Source organism: Haemorhous mexicanus, chromosome 13 (assembly GCF_027477595.1).
Source record: "Haemorhous mexicanus isolate bHaeMex1 chromosome 13, bHaeMex1.pri, whole genome shotgun sequence".
In the NCBI taxonomy this organism is placed as follows: domain Eukaryota; kingdom Metazoa; phylum Chordata; class Aves; order Passeriformes; family Fringillidae; genus Haemorhous; species Haemorhous mexicanus.
The window spans coordinates 15,259,921-15,282,825 of record NC_082353.1 but is presented as its reverse complement, the minus strand read 5'-3'; the positions used below and the strand labels follow the sequence as shown (position 1 = coordinate 15,282,825).

Below are 22,905 nucleotides of genomic sequence, written 5' to 3'. Positions count from 1 at the left end.
TGCAGCTTGGACAGCATTTTACCTACAGATTATCACCTTTTGTTAGCAACTCTTACTGGCCTGACCAGCAAATAAAATTCCTGAAACATCATGTGACGGTTTCTGTACTGTTGGGATAGCTGAAAAGTGCATAAATTTTAAGTGTCAGGTTTCTATGAGTTAAAGCTGAATGTTCAACACAGAACAAAGAGGAGAGGAGGACCTGCTGGTGGTAGTTTTGTACTTTATTTGAGAAGAGAGAGCTACATAAACTATGTCAGGAGGGTACAGGTCTACACATAGTTTCATCAATCAATAAATGGAGTTGTTAACGTAACACTGAGGATATGATACCTTGAAGAAGACATAGACACTTGACCAAGGAGTATTTACAGCTCTAACATACAATATATTTATACTTGAGAGAGAGATTCGTGTGCATTTGTGCACACAGGTACCGCTGTGCACCCTCGGTGCACGCACGCGCACACGTAAATAGGTATAAAAGGCTTTAAAAAAAACCTTACATAGTTCAAGAAATGAGTCTGCCTGTCGTTTGCAGCAACTGACTGTTTTCAGGGTGGAGATGGTTTCAGTTGGGGGTGGTCTGGAGTGGAGGTTTCAGTTTGAAATCTCTGTTCTCCATCGGCCATTGGCTGAACCTGGAGCGGGTGTCGGGTGCGTGGAACGCTGGGGTGGGGTGATGACAGAGGATGGGTGAGGTGGATGGAAGGGAGGGCAGTGGAGTTATGGGAAAGAGGGGATGCACAGCCTCTGGGGCTGGGGTAGTAACACGGAGATGAAAAAAATGACCTTTGGTGATGCCATTAAATCATCCTTTATACTAAACATAAATTATCAACACAGTTTTAAAAAAATAATTTTCTGTTTCATTTCAAGGCTGGGGAGAGAGGAAGGGCCAAAGCAGGGCAGGAAGGAAGGGAAGGTCTGGGGAGGGTAAATACCTCAGCACTTTGACAGGTCCCTGGACCTCACTGCAAATTCTTAATTTAAAAAAATTCTTCATGTAAGTGTGACTAATGCTGTATCAGTCATCCCCTTCCAGGGTAGCTTGATGCACATGATGTGGCAGGCAGGGGACAAGCAGGGACCCTACCTTGGCCAAAACTCAGACCAGAGTTCTTCATCCTCTGAGTTGGAGCCAGTGGAGGTGGGGTGGGCAGGCAGAGATCACAGCTTCCTTGCTCTCACCAGATTCTCCCTGAAGGGATAACCTGGCTTGTTCCCAGCAGGAGAAAATGGTGAATTTTGGTTTGGAGAAGGGACGACTGCAGTTTGGAGAAGATTGAGAACCACCAATTCACTTGCAAAATGGCAAATAGGGCTCAAAAGATGCAAAAGAAGCCCCAGACTAAGCAAACGTGGATTAGTGCATAGTGTAAAAAAAGGCTGCCAAAAAATAGAAATCAATTCAACATAGATCACCAGAGGGATTGTTCTCTGCTCGTGCAGTCTTTCCATGACATTAGCAGAGATTAAAATAAGCTGGTTTAAATAATAGTAACAACACAAATGTCAGCAAATTGCCTTTCCTCTGAGCTGTAGCCCCATCCTTCTCTCAGTACCAGAGAGGTGGTCTGGTACCTGCCAGAGTGAGCTGTGGAGCTGCACCTTCTGGGGACCAAGCCTGCCTGCACTGCTGAAGGGCAGTTCAGCTGGGAGGAGGAGCAGTTGCCTAGAAATTAGGTCTCCCCTTGCAGATTTCTGGAAGGTGCATGGGGGTTTTTTTTGAGGCCAGCACAGGAAATCAGAACGATATTTCTGCCTAGGCTTCATGCTGCCACACAAACCACTGACAGACAGCACTGCTTCAACACACAAACCCTGGAGAAATTACCAGAGGCAAGTGCCCAATGCAGTCCCTAAAAACATTCCCAAGCACAGCCTGAACACCCCAAGACAGCCTTCACCCAAGAAGGCTGTGTATCCTCAATCTTTACCTGTGGAAAACTTGCCTCCTTGCCTGACCCAGAAGATTCAGAGGGAGTTGCAACACTCCTGGAAACTTAAATAAATGTTGATTGCTTTCCTGCCCAAAAATACTTCATTTCTCTTGAAATAACTTATGTAAAACAGCACTTCATTAAGACATGTGGGGGAGGGGGAGGTAATTTAGTATAGTTATTTATTTATTTTTGTTCTGCTTTAAGCCTATCTATGTAAAGCTCTCATGCAAAAAATTGCCTTACAGTTTAGCTGAAAATTTAATGGACACTTCTGGGAAAAAATAATAGAAAACTTTAAAAAAAAGCCAATTCTCCTTCACACAAGGAATTAGCTGGTTGTGGGGGTTGAACGGGAGGATTGAGGGAAACTAAAACAATTTAGACTGTAAGTACTGAAACCAGAGCTGTCAGAGAGCAAAATGAATGCTGTTAAAGTTATGGTGTTTGTTGGGTTTGATGCAGAAATTGGGGGCCTGTAGGAAGCCCAGCAGAACTGTAGGTTTGGAGAAACCTTCAGGACCCACTTGGATGAGCACACATCATTCTGTGGGGACCCTTTCCTCACATCCATAGTTCTTCCCCAACCAGGGCTCTCTTCTGCTTCACCACAGGTCCTATCTGACTTTCACCACTCTCTTGATCACTGACCCTTCACTGGAAATCAAATCCTTGTCCATTTCCTTGCTCTTCCCGTGTCCCAGTAGGCTTCTTTGATTCCTCATCTTAGCATCATTTGTTCTCCAAGCCCCTTATTAAATTATCTTTGCCATCCTCTGCAAGCTCATCCTTCCTGACTCCCAGACAGCCCTAAGCACCACAAGTCTGGCCTTAATCCCTCATTTTCAGTACTGCTACTTACAAGTTTTGAAGTCTTGTTTCTCAGACACTTCCCAGTCCTCTCTGTCTCTGAGTGTCCATCCACATGTCCCATTGTAGTAACTTCCAGTCACAGCTGGGGAGTGTGTGGGAGGTGGGATACAGAGGAAAGTGCTTCTAGAAAGCAGCATATGTTGAGTGGGGGGAATAGCCCAACTTTCTGGCCTGTTTTTCTGGCTCTTCTTCTTCACACTAAATTTTTCAGGCATGTTAATGAGCCTTCATGCTCCAGCCCAACAGCTTCTCACCAGGATGAATAGGTCCAGGAGACATTCAACCCTAATTTGAGGGTATAGCTTCCTTAGTGTGATCCAGGAATACCTGTGGGATGAAATCCCAAATATGCAGCCTGAGCAAGACAAATGCTGACACTTGCCTTTTTTTCCTCTGTGAGTTAAGACTGCTTCTCCATTTGGGGCCCTGCCTGTTGGTGTCTTCATGGCTCTTCATCTTTGACTCTTCAAGGCCAGAATGGACAGGGTTTTGTGCAACCTGGTCAGGTGGAAAATGTTCCTGCCCATGGTAGGGGTGTTGAAACTAGGTGATTGTTAAGGTCTCTTCCAACCCAAACCATTCCATGATTCTATGATTCTGACAACCCTCTACTATGGCTTCTCCTTTTTTATTTTTTGTGAACATAACTTCCAGTGGCCACAGTGTCATTTATATGTCCCTTACTTGCAATTTTCCGAGAGATTTGTCTGTTTACCCTTTACCAACAGTAAATGCAATTGATGGCTGAAATCTGAATCACATGATGCTTCCAATAAAATAAGGATTCTGTTTCTAAAGGGCTACCAGGGTAATATCTCTCCATTTGTCAAACTGTCTCAATGGATGAGAAGATAAGAGCCTTTCACAATCCCAACTAGAGATGGAGCCTTCGTAGGTGAAACACCAGTGCAGCAAAAAGTGGGGCAGAGAATTTAACTCTGAAGGACAAAACGGTTCTCCCTTGCATTAGAATGATTGGTTTGTGTTTTAAACCATCCCTCTTCCATCACTTGAAAACAAGATACCAGATAATGATTTCACACTGGAAAAAAACATGGGAGAAACGAAGGACGGGTGAGACAGCAGTTCCCTGGGCAGTGTGGGCATGACCATTCCAGAAGTGAGGTTCCTCCGTGGGAGGCGGGTTCCTCCTCCGGCGGCGGCCGCAGCGCCGGGCCGGGCGCAGCGCGGGCGGTGCCGCTGTCCGCGGTGCTGATCCGCAGGGACGCGGTTCAGGACGTCTGTCCGTCTGCCGAAATCTCCACCTTACCAAGAGACCAGGGACTGAACTGTTTTAGGCTCTTTGTGAACACTTCTTGAAGCAATTAAGGTTTGTAATTAAAAAAAAAAAAAAATCCAAGAAAGGGCACACCAGGAACTTGCTACTGAGAGGTCCTGGGCTTTAAAACTGTTGTATCATCCAGCAGGATTCAGTCCCTCTCATCCTCTCCCAAATCTGCCTCTTAATTTCAGTTTCCAGGAAGGCCATAAGCCAGGATTTGTTCTGCATTAGCAGGAGAAGAAGGAAATTAAAAGTGAGAGGGGGTTTGAGCTGCTCTTGTCCTGGTGGCCAATGTTCTTGGTTACCAGGGTGAGTATTCTGTGTCTTTTCTCATGCACAGAAGTGGATTTTCTTATATTGTAAACCAACCACTGTCTTTTCTGATGTAATGTTTGTTGGTTTGGTTTTTTTTTTCCTCTTGCAGCATTTCTCTTTCTCCTGCCATTCTGTTCCTAACATCTGTTCAGTGCCTCTCAGTACCTGCGGCCTTTACTGAGTTCAAAGTTGTGGGTCATCAACGCCTTCTACATTTAGCCTGGAGTTGCACAAGAAGGTTCATTTTCACAGGAACAACAATTCAGTCTCTTGCTGATTTCTATTGTTTCAATCTAGCTACATAAGAATGAGGCTGGACTGGAGCAGGTCACAGCCAGAATCAATCCCAACCATCTCTCCAGCAATCAGAACAACCTGCTGGGAGCTGAGTAACGGCTGAATTCTTGGTGAGAGAAATTATAGGCATAAAAACAAAATCAAATATACTCGTGTGCTCATTCAACATTTCAAGGCATATTTATAGGTACTGCTGTATGGCATCTTAAATATCAGAGTTTAAAGAGAAACTGGATCACTGCTGTTGGGGAAAATAATTTTTCTGTTCTGTCATTTTCACTATCTCTGCCCCTGATGAAAAAGGAGAGAAAGACACTGAATTACACACCCATTCAGCCCCTGTCATCACTTCTTTGGGCTGTTTGGATAGCCCTGGCAAGGATCTGTGGAGATAAGGAGATCTGAAGGTCATCTGACGGTCATTCCTCAGAACTGGAATAGAAACAAGAGAGCTGGGCAGGAATCTGAAGCTCAAGAAAAGCTGGGGATCTCTTCCTGTATGAAACTGGCCATGGCTCAGTAGGTGAACAGATGACTTTGCAGTCTGGGTCCTAGCTGAGTCCCTTCCTTAGACTGCTCCATTGTATTCTTCTCCTCCTGCACCCAAGTCACTGGGAGGAAAAGCTGAAATTTTACCACTGATGAAAATCTCTACACAGGGGAGATATTTCCACCTTATTTCTTCACTTTTCAACAAGAGAGAACGCTTGAGAATTTCTTAGATTTTAGGAGGGAGAATATCCTTCAAAAAAATTCCCAGGATCACTGAAAAATGGATCCGCATTCATTATAGAGAGGTGAGGCAGAGAGCTACAGCCTCCAAGGCCTGTACTTGTAATGGTCTGTGAGAAACAGCACTGAGCAGCTATGACTATTTGTCTTGGGAACTGTAGTCAGCGAACCTTGGGTGGGAACCAAGCTAAATCAGCAAACTTGCTGCTGGTCCAGGATCAGAATGAGCTAAAACTCCTCTATCGCATGCCTGAGACTCAATTACTGTGTAATCTCTGTGGCATAGACATCTAGGAACCTCTGTGGATAGCAGATGGCGGCTGAATGGTGAGAGCAGATGACAGATTCTGGGCAGTGCTAAAGCAGAAGACCTCAAACCCTGATTGCAAAAGTCAGTTCTTGAGGTTAAATCAAGCCAGGCACCTGAGCAGGAGGGATTCATGCAGCATTGCACAAAGCCAACACACTACCAGACATGGGAGGGCTCTTGTCAAAAGCTCCACCTCCCCTCCTCTCCCCAGCACACATTCACACATGCTGCCACGTACAGGAAAAAATATCAAGGTTATGTGTTTCCTGAAATATGGTTGGCTGAATAAATACACTTACTGAGAACTCTTTGTAAAACAATAGCAGAATGAGTAACAGTGCATCGCTGCCATGGGAAATAAAAAGGAAAGTAACCCAACTGCAATTCAGCTAGAATCATTCCAAACCCCAAAGGTTGGCCTCCTTTTTTTTTTTCTTTAATGTGTCTGACATTTTATGGCATCAATAATGCAAACAAAGAGGAAATCATATTTGCAGAACACTAATGCACGGATGTCTAAAGCGAAATACAATACTGATTACTTTTTAAATGAAGCCACCAGGTTTTGATGTGCTGTGGTGGTTAAATTGGTCCATCAAATTCCTTCCAAAGCAAATTCCAGTCCAAAGCAAGAGCTCGACCTTTTCTATAACCTTGGGTAGCCTTTTCAGCTGTATTCTGATTGGAGGTAATAAATGTTAGTTTGAAGGAATCTTCCTGATGGGTCGAATTACAGAAATGTCACAATTCCTCCTGAAGATGAGGAGAAACTGAAGATATGTCACCTCTCCACAGGCTGTCCAAAACCTTTGGCAAATATAATGGTAAGGCTACTGTGAAGAGCTGTGGGTGAGAGGAGAGATGGGTTCTGAAAGAGATTTCTAGAAGTACTATTGGGATTTTGCCCTTAGGGCTAGTGGTTGATCTCTTCAGCCCCTGTCAGCTTTCCTCTTGCCTAGAATATCCTGCAGATGACTGCAGAGCAACATCTGAGGAAAATAAGTGTATCAATAAGCAGGTATGGCAAAAACACACAAAGAAACCTTCTCTTCCTTTTCTATTTTTTTTTTTTACATGCTAGTGCTTTTTTTTCCCAAAGTGAATCTCAGAGATGCATCTTAAGAACCACAGGCAGGATTGTCTCTGCCAACACAAAAGTGAAGAAGCTGTTGTGGTCCTACCTGGGAAATCCCACTACTCAATCTCCTCCTACAGCACAAGACAGAAAGACTTAGGGCAGGCCTATGCTTTCAACTTATCAGCAGCAGGAGCATTCATTTCTAGAACCAAAGGGCTTCTTTTGCAATGTCCTCTGAGTTTCACAGAGTTAACTGTGTGAATTTCTTTAATTCATGCAGTTTTGGTTTGGTAGGCAGCGTTCACTGTGTGCCTGTGTGCTGGTGAGTAGGATTGGATGCCACCTTCTCACATCAGCTGGGAGTTTGTCTGCCGTTTAGATCACATCCGATCAGAGCTTTGTGTTTGGGGATTGTATGTCTTGGAATTAATCAGTGCAAGCAGCTAATTGCCTCTAGTTAACTAGTGCCTTTTAATTAGGACTGTACTGCTGGCTGGATACATGAAGGGAGCTGTTTGTCACTGGCAAAAATTTCAGCCTTGTGATGTAAACCTCTTTGGGGAATTAGAAGGAAAAAAATACAGGCTGGAGCTATTGTCACTTTAGCACAGCAGAAAATCAGTTTCAGCAGAACTGGCCTGGATGAGGTTGGAGTCATGCTTTGCTGGGGTCAGAAATGATAGCAGCTGCTCCCCAACCCTTCCTCCTGTGCAGATGGGTGGGACACTGTGGGCTTCAGCTGGGATTTACAGGAGATACCCCACATGCATTACAATGAGCGTTGCTGTAAAATTCACTGCACAGAGGTTAATCTAGATGTCAACACTGCCTGACAGCAGTGAAATTACTCCGGGGCAGTGCTCCTTCTGAAGTCTTAATATAACAGTCAATTCCATCCTGCCTGCAGGAAATGAAAGTTTTCTGCTTTGTGTGCGGAATCATCCGGCGCCAATTTTCTCACTGTTTGAAGTCCAAACTGTTTGTGGTCTTGGGATTCACCTCACATTAAGACTTTCACTTCATTTAAAAACTCTGCTAGTCAAGTCCTGAGAACTGCAAGGACAGGAGCTGCACAGGGAGAAAAAGAAGAGGGCATGGAGGGAGAAATCTAATCTCACCTACCACATTGAAATCAAACTGCTTCACCAGTCCTCTGAGCTCAGTAAAGGGAGGGAATGCAGAAACTCAGTTCTCTGAGTATCAAGCAGCAAAGACTGGAGAGGCTGGAAGCCAGCAGAGAGCAAGAGAAAACATGCAAGAAGACATTTGGACCGCCCAGAGCTATGATTTTCTTTAGAGGTATTTCAGGCCTTCCCTGCTGGGACCTTGTCCTAAGCTGCCAGTAGTTCAGCAGTTAAACTCCCCCTCAGAACAACTGCTCCAGTTTTCAGCAGTGGGATCAGTCACTTGTGCTGGGAGGGAGAGCAGTTCCTGTGGAGGACTCCTGACAGTGTGGGGAAGTGAAGGTTAGATTTGTGATGCCTCTTCCCCTTGCAGAAATGCTAAAATTGTGTGACTAGCAGAAGGGAGGAGGAACCAATGGTCTTTCTTTAGTTTAAAAAGAGCTCTCAGATTGGGTCTGTGAGAAACCCAAGCCACCAACATGAAACCGACCTACCAGCTTACTTAACTGTTGGGGAAAGCTGGAATATTTTGTTCTTCCTTCTCTTCAGTCTCTTATCTCTTTCCTCAGTTCAGTTTTTCAAAATTGCAAGCAATGGGACTCCAATCACTTCTCTGAGGGAGCGGTTTCATGGCTCAGTGTTGCATTGGAAATTAAAAAGAGGCACAGGAGAGATGTAATGCTCCTCCATTCCTGCCAGAGCAGCGACTGACATCTCTGCCTGTGTCATTTATGACACTGCCAGCCAGGACAGATGTTTAGAAAACACCTACATTCTCCAGGCTCGAAATTCAATATCTCTACTTTCAAGGACAGCAGCAAAGGGAAAAGAATTTTTAGGATTTAGCAGCTATGTGAACATTAAATGGGTACTGATGTAAGAAATGCCTTGGTGCAGGAGTGGAGAAGCTACCTTAGAGTTAAGCAAGTCTGTCCACTGCTGAAAAGCAGTGCTGAGGAGGGAATTTTCTCATCTTCTGCTTTTGGTACTCATTTGGTCACACCACCATATGCCAAGGCTCCATGAACCCACCGTCCATCAGAAAGCCACTGAACCTAAATGGAGAACAAGACTTTTGTGTTGCACCAAGACACTCCTGTGCCTGTGAGTCCCATAGCAGAGCAGCCCTGTTGATGTCCAGAGCCTTCCAGCTATCAGAGCAGCCACCACAGCGTGGTATCACAGCCAGGATCTCCTTTATTCCCCTTGCTTATTCTCATCATTGCCTTACAACCAGAGAACACACCTAAAGCTGTTGCAAAGACTTTGGGTACAAGCCATGGCTGTAGTGCTTCAGCTGATTCCTGGCCAGACCAGGAAAGGATGTAGATACTCCCTGGGGAGGGAGGAAACTAGAAAGATTTTTAAAACCTTTTTAAGATAATATGCTGAACAATTTTCACACAGACTGGCACACAAATGAATGCTGATCAGGTGTTCCAAACTACCTCTGGGTTTGGGGGCTTGTGGTGACCGTGTCTGCGTTCTTCAGCCCATATCCTGAACTAAGGAAACCTACACATTTGAGTTCTGGGTAATAAGAGCCTTTCATGTGAAAGGAAACAGCTCATGTGATACTTCTGTCTGTGCCCCTGAAACAGCATAACTTTTGAGACCTTCTTTTAGTTGCATTTTCTTACAGAAAAAAAAAAATCACAGAAAAGCACAAAGCCTAGTGACTTCGTTTCCCACCTGCATAAATGGTCCCTTGATTTTATTGGTTTCTGCCTCCTTTTTAAACCAGTATTTGCCCAGTTTCATAGCTAACTGTTCCTGGAGCTGCAGTATGTTGCTATTTTCTTTTGTTTTTGCTCGTATCCATTGTGCTACTTAAAATTCTACACCACACTCCCCAAGTCTTGATTTCCCAACCCAAGATACTCAGTTGCCTTCTAAAACCAGCTTTTCCCTTTCCTTGGTTCTTTTATTCCTCCACACATTTTCTCACCTTGTTCCACCCACTCCCTGGGACAAGCAAACGGCTCAGAGCTAACGGTGTCTCTCAAGCAAGCACCCTCTTTAAAAGCATTCCACAGTTTTCACATTTGTCTGGGCAGCACAGTTCCCAGAGTCACCCATCTGCAATTCAGCACCCTGAAGACCCAAGGATAGGCAGTTCAGACTTTTTCACTCCCCAAAATCCATGCACTGAGGGACATCTAAAAAGGCCAGCTGGGCAAGTTGTGCAGGAGACAGGATGGCCATTCAGTCTGGCAGATCTCTGCATCTCTTCCCTTTGCTACATTTCAGCTTCTGTCTTGCAACCCGACAGACTGGGGTGGGAAGAAAAGAACGGCAGGAGAAAACAAACCAGGTCACTGATGAGACCCTGAGGCTGGAGCCACATTCACTGCCTGCAGTTTGCAGCCCTGGCACAAAATTTCCACCTGTACCATGCACCAAAATAGCACCTTCACTTCCAAGAAAGCATCACTTCAGTGACACCCTTGGGTGACTGAGTTGGTGCAAACAATTTTAATTTTTAGGGAGCAGCATGCAGCTGGGACAGGGAAGACCCTATGGCCCCTTCTCAGCCCTGCTCAGACTGGTGTTCCTTCCAGCTCCCTTTCACAAGTCCCTTGAGAAAACTGCAGATGGAAGAGGCTGGGTGGTGGGAAGGTCTGCCTGGATGTGCTGGAAATTTGGCCAGGCTTGCCCCAGAGCTGAGACATGTTCCCAGGCAGCAGGGATAGCTCTCTGCTCTGAGGAGAGGCAGGGCATAGGGACGTGTCTCTCTGAGAAATAAAGAAGCACAAACTCATTTCTCTTTGACTCCAAACACTCAGATGTTGATACTTTGTGAGAGTTTCCCCCAAAATCTGCTTTTCTTCTCCTCACACACAGCCCCATCACAGAGCCTTCTTCCTACAGGGAAGATCCCCAGTCCATGCTGATGGGAAGCTCTCTTCTGCTCCAGGAAAGGTGCTTCTGGAAACGAGGTCTCAGGGTGTTCACCAGGAATGCAGCACAGCTGCTTTCCCTCTTCCCCTCCAAAACTGTCATGCCAAAAAGGGATGCAGCAGTTTCTGTCATGTGTTTGAACAAAAAACAATCTTCTCCTTGCTCCCAACAAACCTCCATCCAACAATGACAGGCCAAGGGGGCCAGAGCAGCAACAGAGCAGATGTCACAGCACAGAAGTGCAGCTTATCCAGCTCTTCTGAGCAGCAGTTGACAATTAACTCTGACAAAAGGACCTTTCTCCAAGGCAGTCCCTGCCCGTGGTGGGGCTAAGAGCAAAGCAGCCAGAGCCTGAGCATCTCACCACCTTCTTCAGTCATTTGCCATCTTCTGGGAACACAGAAACTCTCCTGACAGGCCACCTAATCCTAAACATGCAGCACCAAGTCTCGGTGTCACACTCAGCTCCTGAGCTCACCTTCTCATTGTGACAGTACAAAGAGGTGGTGAAGGGGCAGGGTGGTGGTGCTGGGGAGGAGGGGAAGGAGGAAAGAAGTGAGGAGGGGAGGATGTAGCTGCTGTGCAGCTGTGATGAGGGAATCTCATCAGATGGGAACCAGTGTCTGTAGGTGACTTTGTAGTGTAAAAGCCAAAAAAGAAATGACAGCATGGGAGTGAGAGAGAGGGGTGGACAAAACTGTGGCCTTGTACAACTGGCACAGTGCCTGGGAGGCACGAGCAAGAAACCCCCTGGAGTAATAGACAGGCTACCCCAGGAAAGGGTTTTCTCCTGGAGATGCTGGACAATTAACAGCCATGCTTGTTCTCTCCCTGTGCTGAATCTCCAATCCTTTTAGCCAAGCAGCCTGCAGAAAAAGGGAGCCAGGCTGAGGCCAGCAACCTTTTAATCAGTCTTTTCCCCTTTCAAAGTTGGACCTAAATAGGCAGGATATCCTCTTCCAAAAGAACAAGGTCCTGCTATGGAGAGGGAGCATGTTCCTGTGTGTGGACTCCTGGTGCTGGCCCACAGCCTTGTCCATGACCATGCCATCACTGTTGATGCTGTGGGCAGCTGGTGCCTGTTCAGTGGCAGTCTGTCCAGGCCCCATTGGCATGAGTCTGTCCCACTAGCCCAGATCTCTCAAACAGGCAGAGGAATGTTGTGTCCTCACTCCCACGTGGCTACTGCCGCCCACCATCTCCCACCCCAGGCTCTCACTGCACATTACACAGACACAGAATAAACCCACAGCTGCTGTTGCCACCACAATCCTCCTTCAGCAGTGTCCCCTGCCCCTGTCTGAAACCATCAGACACCCCATGCCACTGCCATGAGTGAGAGATATTGATTGTCAGGAGACATGGGGGATGGGGGGAGGATGCAAAATCTTCCCTTTCAGTGCAAGCCATAACCAGTCACCTAGATCCCCTTGCATCCTGGACATGAATATTGCTCTGGCCATGGGGAAGGAGCCAAGATCCCTTCTCTGTCCCCTCTTCTCCCATCTGCATTGCCCTCCACAAGTGCCACATCCGAGCAGGCTATTTTTGTGCTGGCAGTTGTTGCCTTCTCAAAATTGCCATGACAATGCCTGTGCCGCCCGTTCCCTGCCTCCTGAGAGCAGCTGCCAAGCTGAGGTTCCCCCTCATCCTCCATTATCCATATGAAAAAAAGGCCCAGAGATGTTTTGTATTCTCAGCCCAGTCTGGACAGGCAGGATCCAGCATCTGACTGAGTATTTCCCTAGGTCAGGATTATTTTCTGCTCCGGGGAGATCGGCCATAGTGAGGATGCTGCTGTCTCTCCCTGGCTGTCCCCAGCACCCCCTGTTGCTGCCTGCCAGGCCTTTCTCCTCATTGAGATGCAAGGCTGGCCGCTGCGGCCATCCGCTGAGCCGTCTGCTCCTGAAGGCACCTTCCCCTCCTTCCCCCCTCCTCCCGGGGCTGCCTGTGGAGCTATTCTTCAGCCTCTGCATTTCACAACAGCTCAAAGGCAGATGCATCAATCCTTTCAGGGGATGGGGACGTGAGGAGAATGGCAAGGGAGCTGCAGGCAGGTGTTGGTAGGTTCCCAGCCATCTCACGAGCCTGGTCCCCCTCCCTGTCCCCCGCTGGCTTGTGCCTGAGGCTTGGACTGAGGCATGGGGCAGGAATGGGGAAGGGGAGAGCATAGGGGGGAAGAGCGCTGGGATATGCTGACCCCACAGAATGCCCAGCAGGGTTGCAGGCATGCTCCCAGCTGTCTGCACCCTGTAGCCTTTCCCCCATGAGGAGAGCAAGGATCCAACCCTGCTCACTAAAAGTTTACACCAGGGGCCAATTTGGCCCTGATGGAGACAGCTGAGGGCAGGGGAACAACCCCATGGCCACTAACCAACCCCATGGCCACTAACAGCCATAAAGGGTGGAGAGGAGCGGGGTTGTTCCTCCAAAGTGACGCCTGCACTGGACGCCCTGGGTGAGCAGCACTCCTGTCTCACACACTGGAGCAGGCTGGGGATGATTCAGGACCGAGTCCCCAGGACCCCCCCTCGACTCCCAGGCACAGCTGCTTTGGTCCTGCTGCTCTGCCAGCACTGGCAGAGGGCTGGGGCAGAGGAGGGCTGGGGCAGGAGCCTGCAGCCTGCAGGAGGGCAGCGGCTCCCTGGTGTGTTTTACCCAGTGTGTGTTTTACCCGTAGGTGCCACAATCCTTTGACTGTGTGTTCAAAAGCCTTGAGTCTATACATTTAAGAATCAGCAAATTAGAAAAATTGTCCTGAAATGTAGGAGGGAGGAAAAAGGCAGGAAGGCAGAAAGGGATGAGGAGGGACTAAGAGGAAGGGGTTGGTAAAAGAGAGTTCATCCAGGGGCACTGCCCTGGCTTTGTGCCCATCACCTGCGGGCTGGCAAGGAGGGAGGGAGGGAGGCAAGGACGAAAAGGGAGGACTGATTTCACACATTCAGTGCATATCATACAACCAGGGCAAGGCTTTCTTCCTGCAGCTCCTGCCCAGGATGGCATCGCTGCCATAGCCAGTCTAGAGCCCTGCCCAGCTGCCCGAACCATGCTCACAGCAGGGTTACGTTTCACTGCTTGATTGCTCGGGGAAAAGATACCTTCTCCTTTCTTTCTCTTTTTTTTTTTTTTTTAATTATATATATATTTTTAAGTACTTTTTGTCCCTTTTTTGTTTCTTTTTTTTTTTTTTTATATAGTCTCACAATTTTCTGTAACAGCAGCTTCTTTCTGTATTGGTGTGGTAGTTATATAGAGAGAGATATCTATAAATATATATAAGCCAAACTGCTTTACAGGTTGTTGTTCTGTGGGATTTTTGTTGGTTTGCTTTTTGTTTTGCTTTTTTTTGTTTTCAGTGTTGTATGTGTAGCAGGCACTTGAGTTTATATGATGTTTGTTTGGGAGCTGAGGGGAAAAGGGTTTGGGGGTGGGAGAGGGAAGGAAGGACGGGAGGAAGGAGCAGGGACTTCCAACAAGTGGCCACTGCTAGCCAAGGATGTCCAGGTAGATTGGTGTGGCCTTGCCCAGAGCATGGAGGATCTTGTAGATCTCCTTGATGTTGAGCCGTTGCTGAGGTTCCCTCTGCCAGCAGCCCAACATGATGTCGTAAACCTCCTTGGGGCAGACTCGGGGCCTCTCCAAAACTCGGCCTTGGGTAATGCACTCAATGACCTGAAAGAAAGAGAAGAAAACACTGAACACCACCTGGGCAGTTTATGGAGGATGTCCTGTTCCTGATACTGCTTGGCTGATGTGGCACCATTTAGTGAATGGGAGCACTGAGAAGCCAAATCTCAAATCTGCACATCCTCAATGATCACCTGTTTGTTGCTAATGATGATTTTACCATGAAGAGTTTGTCTCCAGCTGTAGTTTTTCAGATCTCAAAAACCTTCCCTGTTTAACACCTACCTACCTCAATGCACTCTCCAAAGAGGAGGTCACAAGCAAATGAAATAGGTTTTAATTTTTGATGTCAGTGTTTCTTGCTAAATGAAGAAGGAAAAAAAGCCTTAAAATCCCCAAAGTACAGCAATATTTTGCACAGCTGAAATGATATTTTTCTTGTCTGAAAACCAAGAGTCCGTTCCATTGCAAAGCCCAGGAGAGGTTTATAAGGAAGAGTTCAGAGCATCTTTTCCTACATATTTCTCCTCTTTCTGACACAGAAAAGCAACTAAAAGAATGAAATTTCACATCAAATCACATCTGTGAAGGAGAAAAAAAATTTACAGAGCTATCAGTCTGTTCTGGGTCAGCTTGGTGCTGCTAATGAGAAAAATGTGAGGTCCTGGATAACAGTAAAGTCTCTTTGGGGGGATGCCATTGGAAAGGACTCCCCTAAGGGTCTCTTTGTATATTGTTTACTGGAGAAATGAATGAAAGGGAAAGGGAAATATGAGTTTCCAGAGAGCTACTATTACTGCCTGGCCTCCTTGGTTGGGGTTGATGAGTCCCAGCATTGCAGCATGTGAGCAGCCTGCCACGCTCTGCAGATAAACACCAGTCCCAGGCAGTGTGTGGATTGAAGCCACCCAGCAAGAGGTGTTTGGAGTTTATCATTTATGAATAGTAATGGTCCCACCACGCAGCTCAAGGGACACTTATCACTGTGCTGTTTGCATATAAATACAGAGGGGAGAGATTAGGACCAGCTGAAAGCAAGGAGAGCAAGGCACAGCATGAAGAGAAGCCTGCATTGCCACAGAGCTGCTGGATGCTCACTGTGGGGAGGGGGTGAGTTATGGTTCCTGCCAAGACATCCTGGACATGCACAGGAGCCCTGTGCTGGGCTCTTTCTCTACAGGACAAAGGAAAGGCATAGAGAGAAGTTAATGGACTGGCTGAGTGGTGCCCTGCCTCATTCTTCTGCTCAGAGAGGGTTTTTCCCAGCTTTGGAACAACCTGCTGAAAATGCTGTGAGATTATGGGGCTATGCAGGTGGCATCCCAGCCTTGCCAATGCCAACACGCAGCAGGGGTGATGCTCAGCCAGCCTTGTGCTTGCTCCTGGTCCTGTCCTGGCAGCCAGGAGCTGGGCACAGGCTCATTGACCTGTCCCTCTATGGGCTCTGCCTCTCCACAGGGCTCTGGAACTGCATCTGGACGGCCACAGGGACTTGCTCTGATGCCACAGCATCCAGGAGCTGGTGGAGGTGTCACTCCTCTGCAGACTCATAAGTTCTCCCTCCACAAACTGTGAAAAATGAGACTGATGGGAGCTAATGTGGCTCCCTCCCACAGGAGTATTCCACCAGGATACCGTGGTGAGCAGGCAGAAAGAAGTGGATACACCAGCAGGTAAGGGAGGGATCATATTTTATCCCAGGGATGGTAGCAAACCAATACACCCTCAAGATTAAGGGTGGCTGTTTTCAGCCCTACTGCCCTGCAAAGGAAACTAAGGCAGAATGAATGGGCAAAGCTGAGCTGTCACACTCCAGCGTGCCTGCTGCCCATGTTCAAGCTCCATGTGCTCATTTGTGTGTGTTTGTATTTGCCCTCACAGGGAAATGCAAGAGCAGCTCATTAAGTAGCGTGACAAATAACTTGTGCCGCTGTCGGCTCCTTTGTTTGTGCCTCTAAAATGTTTGCGTGTGCTGCTTTGGGATGTGCAGTCAGGCCCCATTGAGCACACGAATGGGCAAGTATTAGAGCTGTAAAGCAACACCTTGGATTTGCCATCTCTGCAACTCACTTAATTAAGGGATCTGTATCCAGAAAGCAGAAAATGCACATTTTTCATTACAAAAGGTGAAATTTCTGAAATCCATTAGATACACAGTAGGATAAAAATGTTCAAGGTTCCCACACACTGCTATGTCAAAGCATCTTTTTCCTCTTCTATAATACCTCCTGCTATTCCAAGCAAAAATCTTCCAATGCATTTCTGCTGATGTGCCTCAAACCTCAGCAGTGCCACCCTGCTAATCCCAGCCAGCCTTCCCTCAACATTTTTACAGGGAAGCCCTGTCCTGGTGGCCTGCAACTTTTGCTAGTCAAAGAAATAACAAGGGCAAACAAGCTCCATGGGTTCCATCCTCAGTGTACTGGAGCAAACCATATTATAGATATCCCAGTGGCAAAAACCCCAAGGAAATGTGCCACATGAGATACATCAGGCTTAAAACAATTTCTCACAAACTGGAGCCTGCAGTGAGCTTTAGCTGCAAAAGGAGAAACCAGGGAAATTCAAGGCGTGACTTAGATCCCAGCAGTCGTCTGGGTATTCCCAGTTCTGGCAACACCCCAAGAGTTTATAAGATATGAAAGATATGTCAGGAACTTAACAGTGAGGGGCTGAGGATTAGCCAACACATGGCTTTGGCAGAGCTCTTTGATTCCTGCAGGTCTCAGTTTTCCCAGCTCTTAAACTGAGATAATGACACTTATCCTATGGCTTCACCATGGGAGTACCAAGGAGGGGACCATCCATGTACAAATGTCATTGCAAACAACCTGGAAAGGAGAGACAGCAAAAAATACAGTTTTCAGCTGAGATGTCTCAGCACTGTTGTACCTCTGTGTTTGAGAGCTGGAACCAGGGTTGCTTCCCATATGTGAAAATCTCCCAGAGGATCACCCCGAAGCTCCAGACATCACTCTCTGTGGTGAATTTCCTGTACATGATGCTCTCTGGAGGCATCCAGCGGATAGGCAGCATGGTGTGTCCTCCAACCTGGGTGAGGACAAAGGCACAGGGAAATCTCAGTGGTGACAGTCCTGAGGAAGGGGTCACAGAATTAGATCATCAAGTCAAGCTCCTGGCCCTATGCAGGACACCCCAGTAATCACACAAAAGTTTCTGCGACCATTGTCCGAACCTTCCTTGAGCTCTGCCAGGTTTGGAGCTGCGAGCCCTTCCCTGTGGAGCCTGTTCTGGTGCCTGAGCACCCCTTGTCATGTCAGCTGTGACATGATGTGCACAAAATCAGGGCCTCTCTGTGAACTACAGCACCAAGGAGCTGTTCCAAAAAGCTGGGCTGGCTCCTGCCCCCCCACCACTCATGGGTTTACCCACCAATCCCACCTGGTTAACGTGATGCATAGGGAGTGAAATGTATCAAGATGAATTACATCCTCTCCACCCAAAATGGGCTGGTAAGGCAATCAAATGCAAAATGCCAAGAACATGCTCCAGCCCCACAGTCTGGTGAACCTGGACACTGAGCAAGAATGGTCAGTAAAGCATTTCAGGGCCTCAGTACTCTGAGGCACCCAGCAGAGATACAGCATGAGGGCTGTCCCTCTTCAGAAAGGTTCTCTGAAAGCCATGCACAGGCATCTGTGCATCACCTAATTGCAGGAAAGGTTTTGTGCTCACAAAACTGTGCTACAGGCCTTTTCAGAGACTGCTTTCCATATGTAAATAACTGCAGGACCACCCTGCAAATGTGGTCTGCAGGTAAGGAACAGGCTCTTACAGGCAGGGATATGCCCATCACTTAATGGTGGAGGGAAAGCCAACCCCTTTGGAGAGTTTGGAAGTGGGTGTATAAAATTGGGGTATGCCAAGCCAGGGAAAGGCAGTTCCTCAGGCAAGAGCCAGCCCTCCAGTAAGGCACATGAATCCAGCAGGCACACAGGAGGCTTGCAGGATACATGCAAACAGTTCCAAAGTAGATGGATTTACCTTCAGATTCACTAGAGATCCCTAAACAAGTTTTCTCTGAGCAGGGCAAGTTTTTCTCTGCACAAGAAGCTCCATCTGTGGGGAAACAGCTAATTGCTACGACCTACCAGTGCTGGAAGCAGCAGGGCTGCAAATCTCCACACTTTGTTCTGCTGAGGGTAAAGTGTCCAAGGCTTTAGCAGTGATGAGAAAAGTGCTTTTGTGGAGCTGCTTGGAAGATGCTTGTCTCATTAGGGACACCAAAAAAGCAATGCTAATAACTTTGTAGCACTGCAGCTGAATCAAACAGGCAGAAATCTTTCTGGTCCTGCGAAGGATGAGGGGAGACAGTGTCTGCTGTCTAGGATTCCAGCATATGTGTGCCAATTCCAAGTAATGAGATTGTTGTGCTCGCTCGGATGAAAACATTTCTTCTACAAACAAAAGCTCTCCTCTGAGCTGCCAGTTTTCCCACAGGTTTCTTTGACTGATTAAAGCAGAGCTAGTGTGGGGAAGGGTCAGTACAGAGACATTGCAGCCCTTGGAAGCAAGAGGGAGGTGTGTTGGAATAGGGTGTGAAAGGGGTAGGATGCTCTGCTGGCTTTCTGCATGGAGCGGTTCAGATTTCTCTGAGGTTTGGCAGAATTTAGACTCAGACTTGCAGAGTTGTACTCAGTTGTACCCTTTCCCTTACTCTGAAACAGACCCTCCCTCAAAAAAAGAGGATTTTTAAAAGTCTCAGGGAGATCTTTCTTTCCTAAGTGCAGATGCTTGAGGATAAAAAGCTCATTGCAGCTCTGCACCTCCTGTTTTGAGGTGGCCTGGCTGGCGTGTTCTCAGCTTGCTGCTCTGAACTCCCAAGAATGTTCTGCTGTAATGGAAATGGAAATATGCTTTTCTTTGTTTCTTCCTTCAAAAACCTGGCTGCAAATTTAGTTCTTCCCTACATTGTCAGCTTTTCCAGGTTGCTTCCCCTTCTTGCAGAGGGCTCTGAGGAAATGTTATAAGCAGAACAGGACATACATCAAACCTGACTGTTGCAAAAACTGTTTTGTGCTAATGCTTATTTTATTCTCCTTTAAGCAGCACTAACTCTTCAGTTTTCCAGCAATCTCAAAATGATTACTTGCTGAAAAGCTCTCTACATTTGCAATATCCTGAACCTTGCAGGATCATTTGTGATTACAGGCAGTACAACATACTGAGCACAGTTAACTCCCTTTTGAAGAGGTCTCAGAGCAGCTCAGAATGTGTGAACCAGGCCCTCAGCTTACACAGACAGTATCACAGCAGCACTGCTCGAAAGGGAGGGTCCTGATTTACACCACTCAAGGATCTGGCCCTGGAAACACAGCAGAGAAGCCAGTAGTGCCATCTCTAAGCACTAAAATAAAGCTAAAATAAAGTCAAGGGCTTTGGTCACCTCTAGACACACCCTGGTGAAGACCTGCCAGCAAAATGACATACACAGCCAAGAGCTGTCCCAAGGATGTGACAACACAACCTTGGCTTAGCTCATAGGTTGAAGTTCAGGAACAGCCAAAGCATTCCTCCCAGCCATGTGAGACACAGCTTTTACTACAAATTAATCTGGGAATAATTAATAATCAAATTAATTCGGGGAAGAAAATTCGAACAAGCAATGCCCAGAAATTTGTGGATCCCAAAACCCAGCCCAGCTATGCTCAGAGATGAGGTGTTCCTTGCAGAGGCATCCTTTGCATCTCAAACAGGGTGCCACATTTTTGAGAGCAAAGATTAAGCCTTGCACTTACTGGCCATGAGCAGAACAGGCATCAATTAAACTCTACCACAAACCCACTCCAATGTCTAACCCAGCACATAAGGCTGACTATTACTCTTTAAAGGATTGCCTTTGACTATCCCTTACTGCTTCCCTTGCAAACTGATTAGGATTAAAATTCCCATTTCACAGATGAGAAAACAGATGCAGGAAGCGCAGGGGAAGGCCCTGCTCTAAAGCTGTGCAGTAAATGAACACCAAGTCCTCCTGGCCTGCAGTCAGCCATACCCTGTTATTTGATGATGTAGCAAAATGATTTAGAGCTGAGCACAGAGGGATTGTGCCAGTGATGCCACAGGAAGCAGAGTGTGTCCAGGGTGACAGAAATCCTTTGCATAACGTGTAGTGACTGTGAGCTGTGTTCTGCCACTGTAGACTGGCACGTGATTCCCACAGCTACACACTTGTTTTACAGGACCAGCCATTGCCAGGAGCATAAAACCAAAATGATGCTATTAAATCAGGCTGAAAAAATGGGTGCTGTTTTCTTCTTTTGCAAAGCCAGCTTACAAGGCATAGCCTTGGCTTTGGCAAGAATCATTACCATGCCCTTAGGGAGAAGGTGAAAGTTTATTTCAGCTTCTGCTTGCTCAGAGCTGGGTCTAGCAGGCTTCAGAAATAAGTGACCATGCAGGACTGGTGTTTGTGAAGAGCATGCTACTTCTGGGACTTCTCTAAAACAGCCATGTCCTCTTCCCACACCATCTTCTTCATTTGGGAGCTAGAGCAAGAGAGCCTGCTAACAGGGAGCCTCACCTTCCCCAAGGGTAAAATGTCCTGAAACAGTGGCAATACAACATCTCCCCTGGAGACACTCCATAGCTTGGAAAAGGGCTCTGCTTGCAAGCAAATAAGATAACTAAATCCTCTTCTGCTCCTCTCTTTAAATCCTGTGATGTTTCCAAGCTTGCCCTTTTGCCTTGTTATTTTAATGCTTCACAGATCTGCAGACTGGCCTCTTTATCCCATTGCTATGGCTGTCTAGCTTTGTTTGACATTTTTAGCTAACTTTCTCTCCCTAGATCAACTCCCCATGCCCACACTGACACGTTATTCCCACTGCTCTACTCTTTCTCTTCACAATGCTATCCTGGTAATAAATAGAGCAATCAGTGCACATCCTCTGAGCAGCCAAAGTTTTCTTCCTCTCCATTTCAAGATCACAGTATCACCTACTCGATTCCATCCCTTTCCAGTGGATGCTCCCAGGGGCATGACCTGGTCCACAGCTCTGTATTTCTGATACTCCAGGGCACCTGGCCCCTGCTCTGAAGCCTCATTACACATCCAAACCCTTGGACTTGCAAGATATCCAGCCCCTCCCTCTGAGCAGCTTATTGCTGGATTAGATATGAACCTCAGGGAGCTGGGGGAGGTTCATGAAAGGCCAGCATTAATGGCCATTAGGGAGAGAGATAATTACTTAATGCTAGTACAGCACTTTGAGGATGTAAAGCTATATAAGTGCTATGTACATGTAGTATAATAAGGCTTGAGGTTTGTCTGCTACCAAGGAAAGCTGGTGTCTGGGGGAAAAGTTCTCCTTGTCCCAGCTTCCTGAATGACATCCAGCTGATTAGGAAAGGAAAAGATGACATGTTATCCCCTGGTGAGCCTGACAGTACAGCAGCAGGTAGTGGAGCAGCAGTGCTCAGGAAAGACTGTGCAATAAATCCACAGTTTGGGCCACCAGCAGAGATAACCTGTAAATCAAAACCAGAGTAGGGCTGAAAAACCCTCATGCAAATTTAGGACTGGTGGGAATACAGATACTAGCACATTAAAGGCGGCTTTTGGTAGGAAGCACTTTTTTCCCCCTTCCCAGCTCACATATCAGGGCTGTAGTCCAAAGCAGCATTCAAAGGGGATCTACTGAGCCATCTTTTCTGCACCTACAGCTGGAAGGCAGCTCCATGGATCTCAGCTCAGAATGGGATTTGTCTCCAGCATGCTCTTAGCCTGTGTCTTATTTTTGGTTTTGTGCAGTTTCCTTTGCAATGTTGAAATAAAAACCAAACCAACCAACCAACCCCAAACAAAGCAAAGAAACAAACAAACAAACAAAAAAAAAACCACCAAAAAATCCCAGCACTTTTGTTTTCCTAGGTCATTTGACATTTGCTTTCCAAGGTCATTTGACCCCTTTCCTCCTGCTTCTGGCACACTTGTTGGAGGCTCTGCTCCTGCCTTGGGAAGATCACAAGAACCACTGTAGGTGTCTTTGCATCGTGCAGCATTATTTGAACTTCCCATTTTTGCACAGGAAGCAGAGACATTTGAGTGTGTACAGGATCACATAGCAGTAGTGGAGACCTTGGCACCATTCCTCTCCAGGAAATTCCACTCAACCTAGTGATAAGACACACATTCACTGATTGCCATCTTAGTTCCTGCTGCTGTAGGTAGGGGTGACCTGGGATCTTCTTTCTCTGCAGGCCTGGATGCCATCCCAGCCTGGACCACACCAAATCTTATGTCCTTTAGAGCTCAGCTCTAGGAGCTGGGTGATCCAGCTCTGAGCCATCCCCAGCAGCCAGCTGTAAGTCCCCATCAGGACATGCTGATTCCTGCTGCAGGCAGGATGTGCTGTTAATTCAGCAGCTCTGGACAGCCTTGTATGAATAAGAGCCACAGG

At 46.9% G+C, this 22,905-nt stretch overlaps 1 protein-coding gene across 2 annotated transcripts in view; it reads right to left on the bottom strand.

Annotated features, from left to right (window-relative positions):
• Positions 1 to 206: 206 nt before the first annotated feature.
• NTRK3 (neurotrophic receptor tyrosine kinase 3) overlaps positions 207 to 22,905 on the bottom strand; it is a 216,243-nt gene continuing 193,544 nt past the window's right edge. For both annotated transcript variants that reach the window (XM_059858550.1, XM_059858551.1), the window contains 2 exons: positions 17,375 to 17,533; positions 207 to 14,527 (listed from right to left, as the gene is read on the bottom strand). In XM_059858550.1, coding sequence (XP_059714533.1) covers positions 14,342 to 14,527; positions 17,375 to 17,533 — 345 coding nt within the window. In that variant the 3' untranslated portion in view covers positions 207 to 14,341. The remainder of the gene's footprint in view (positions 14,528 to 17,374; positions 17,534 to 22,905) is intronic.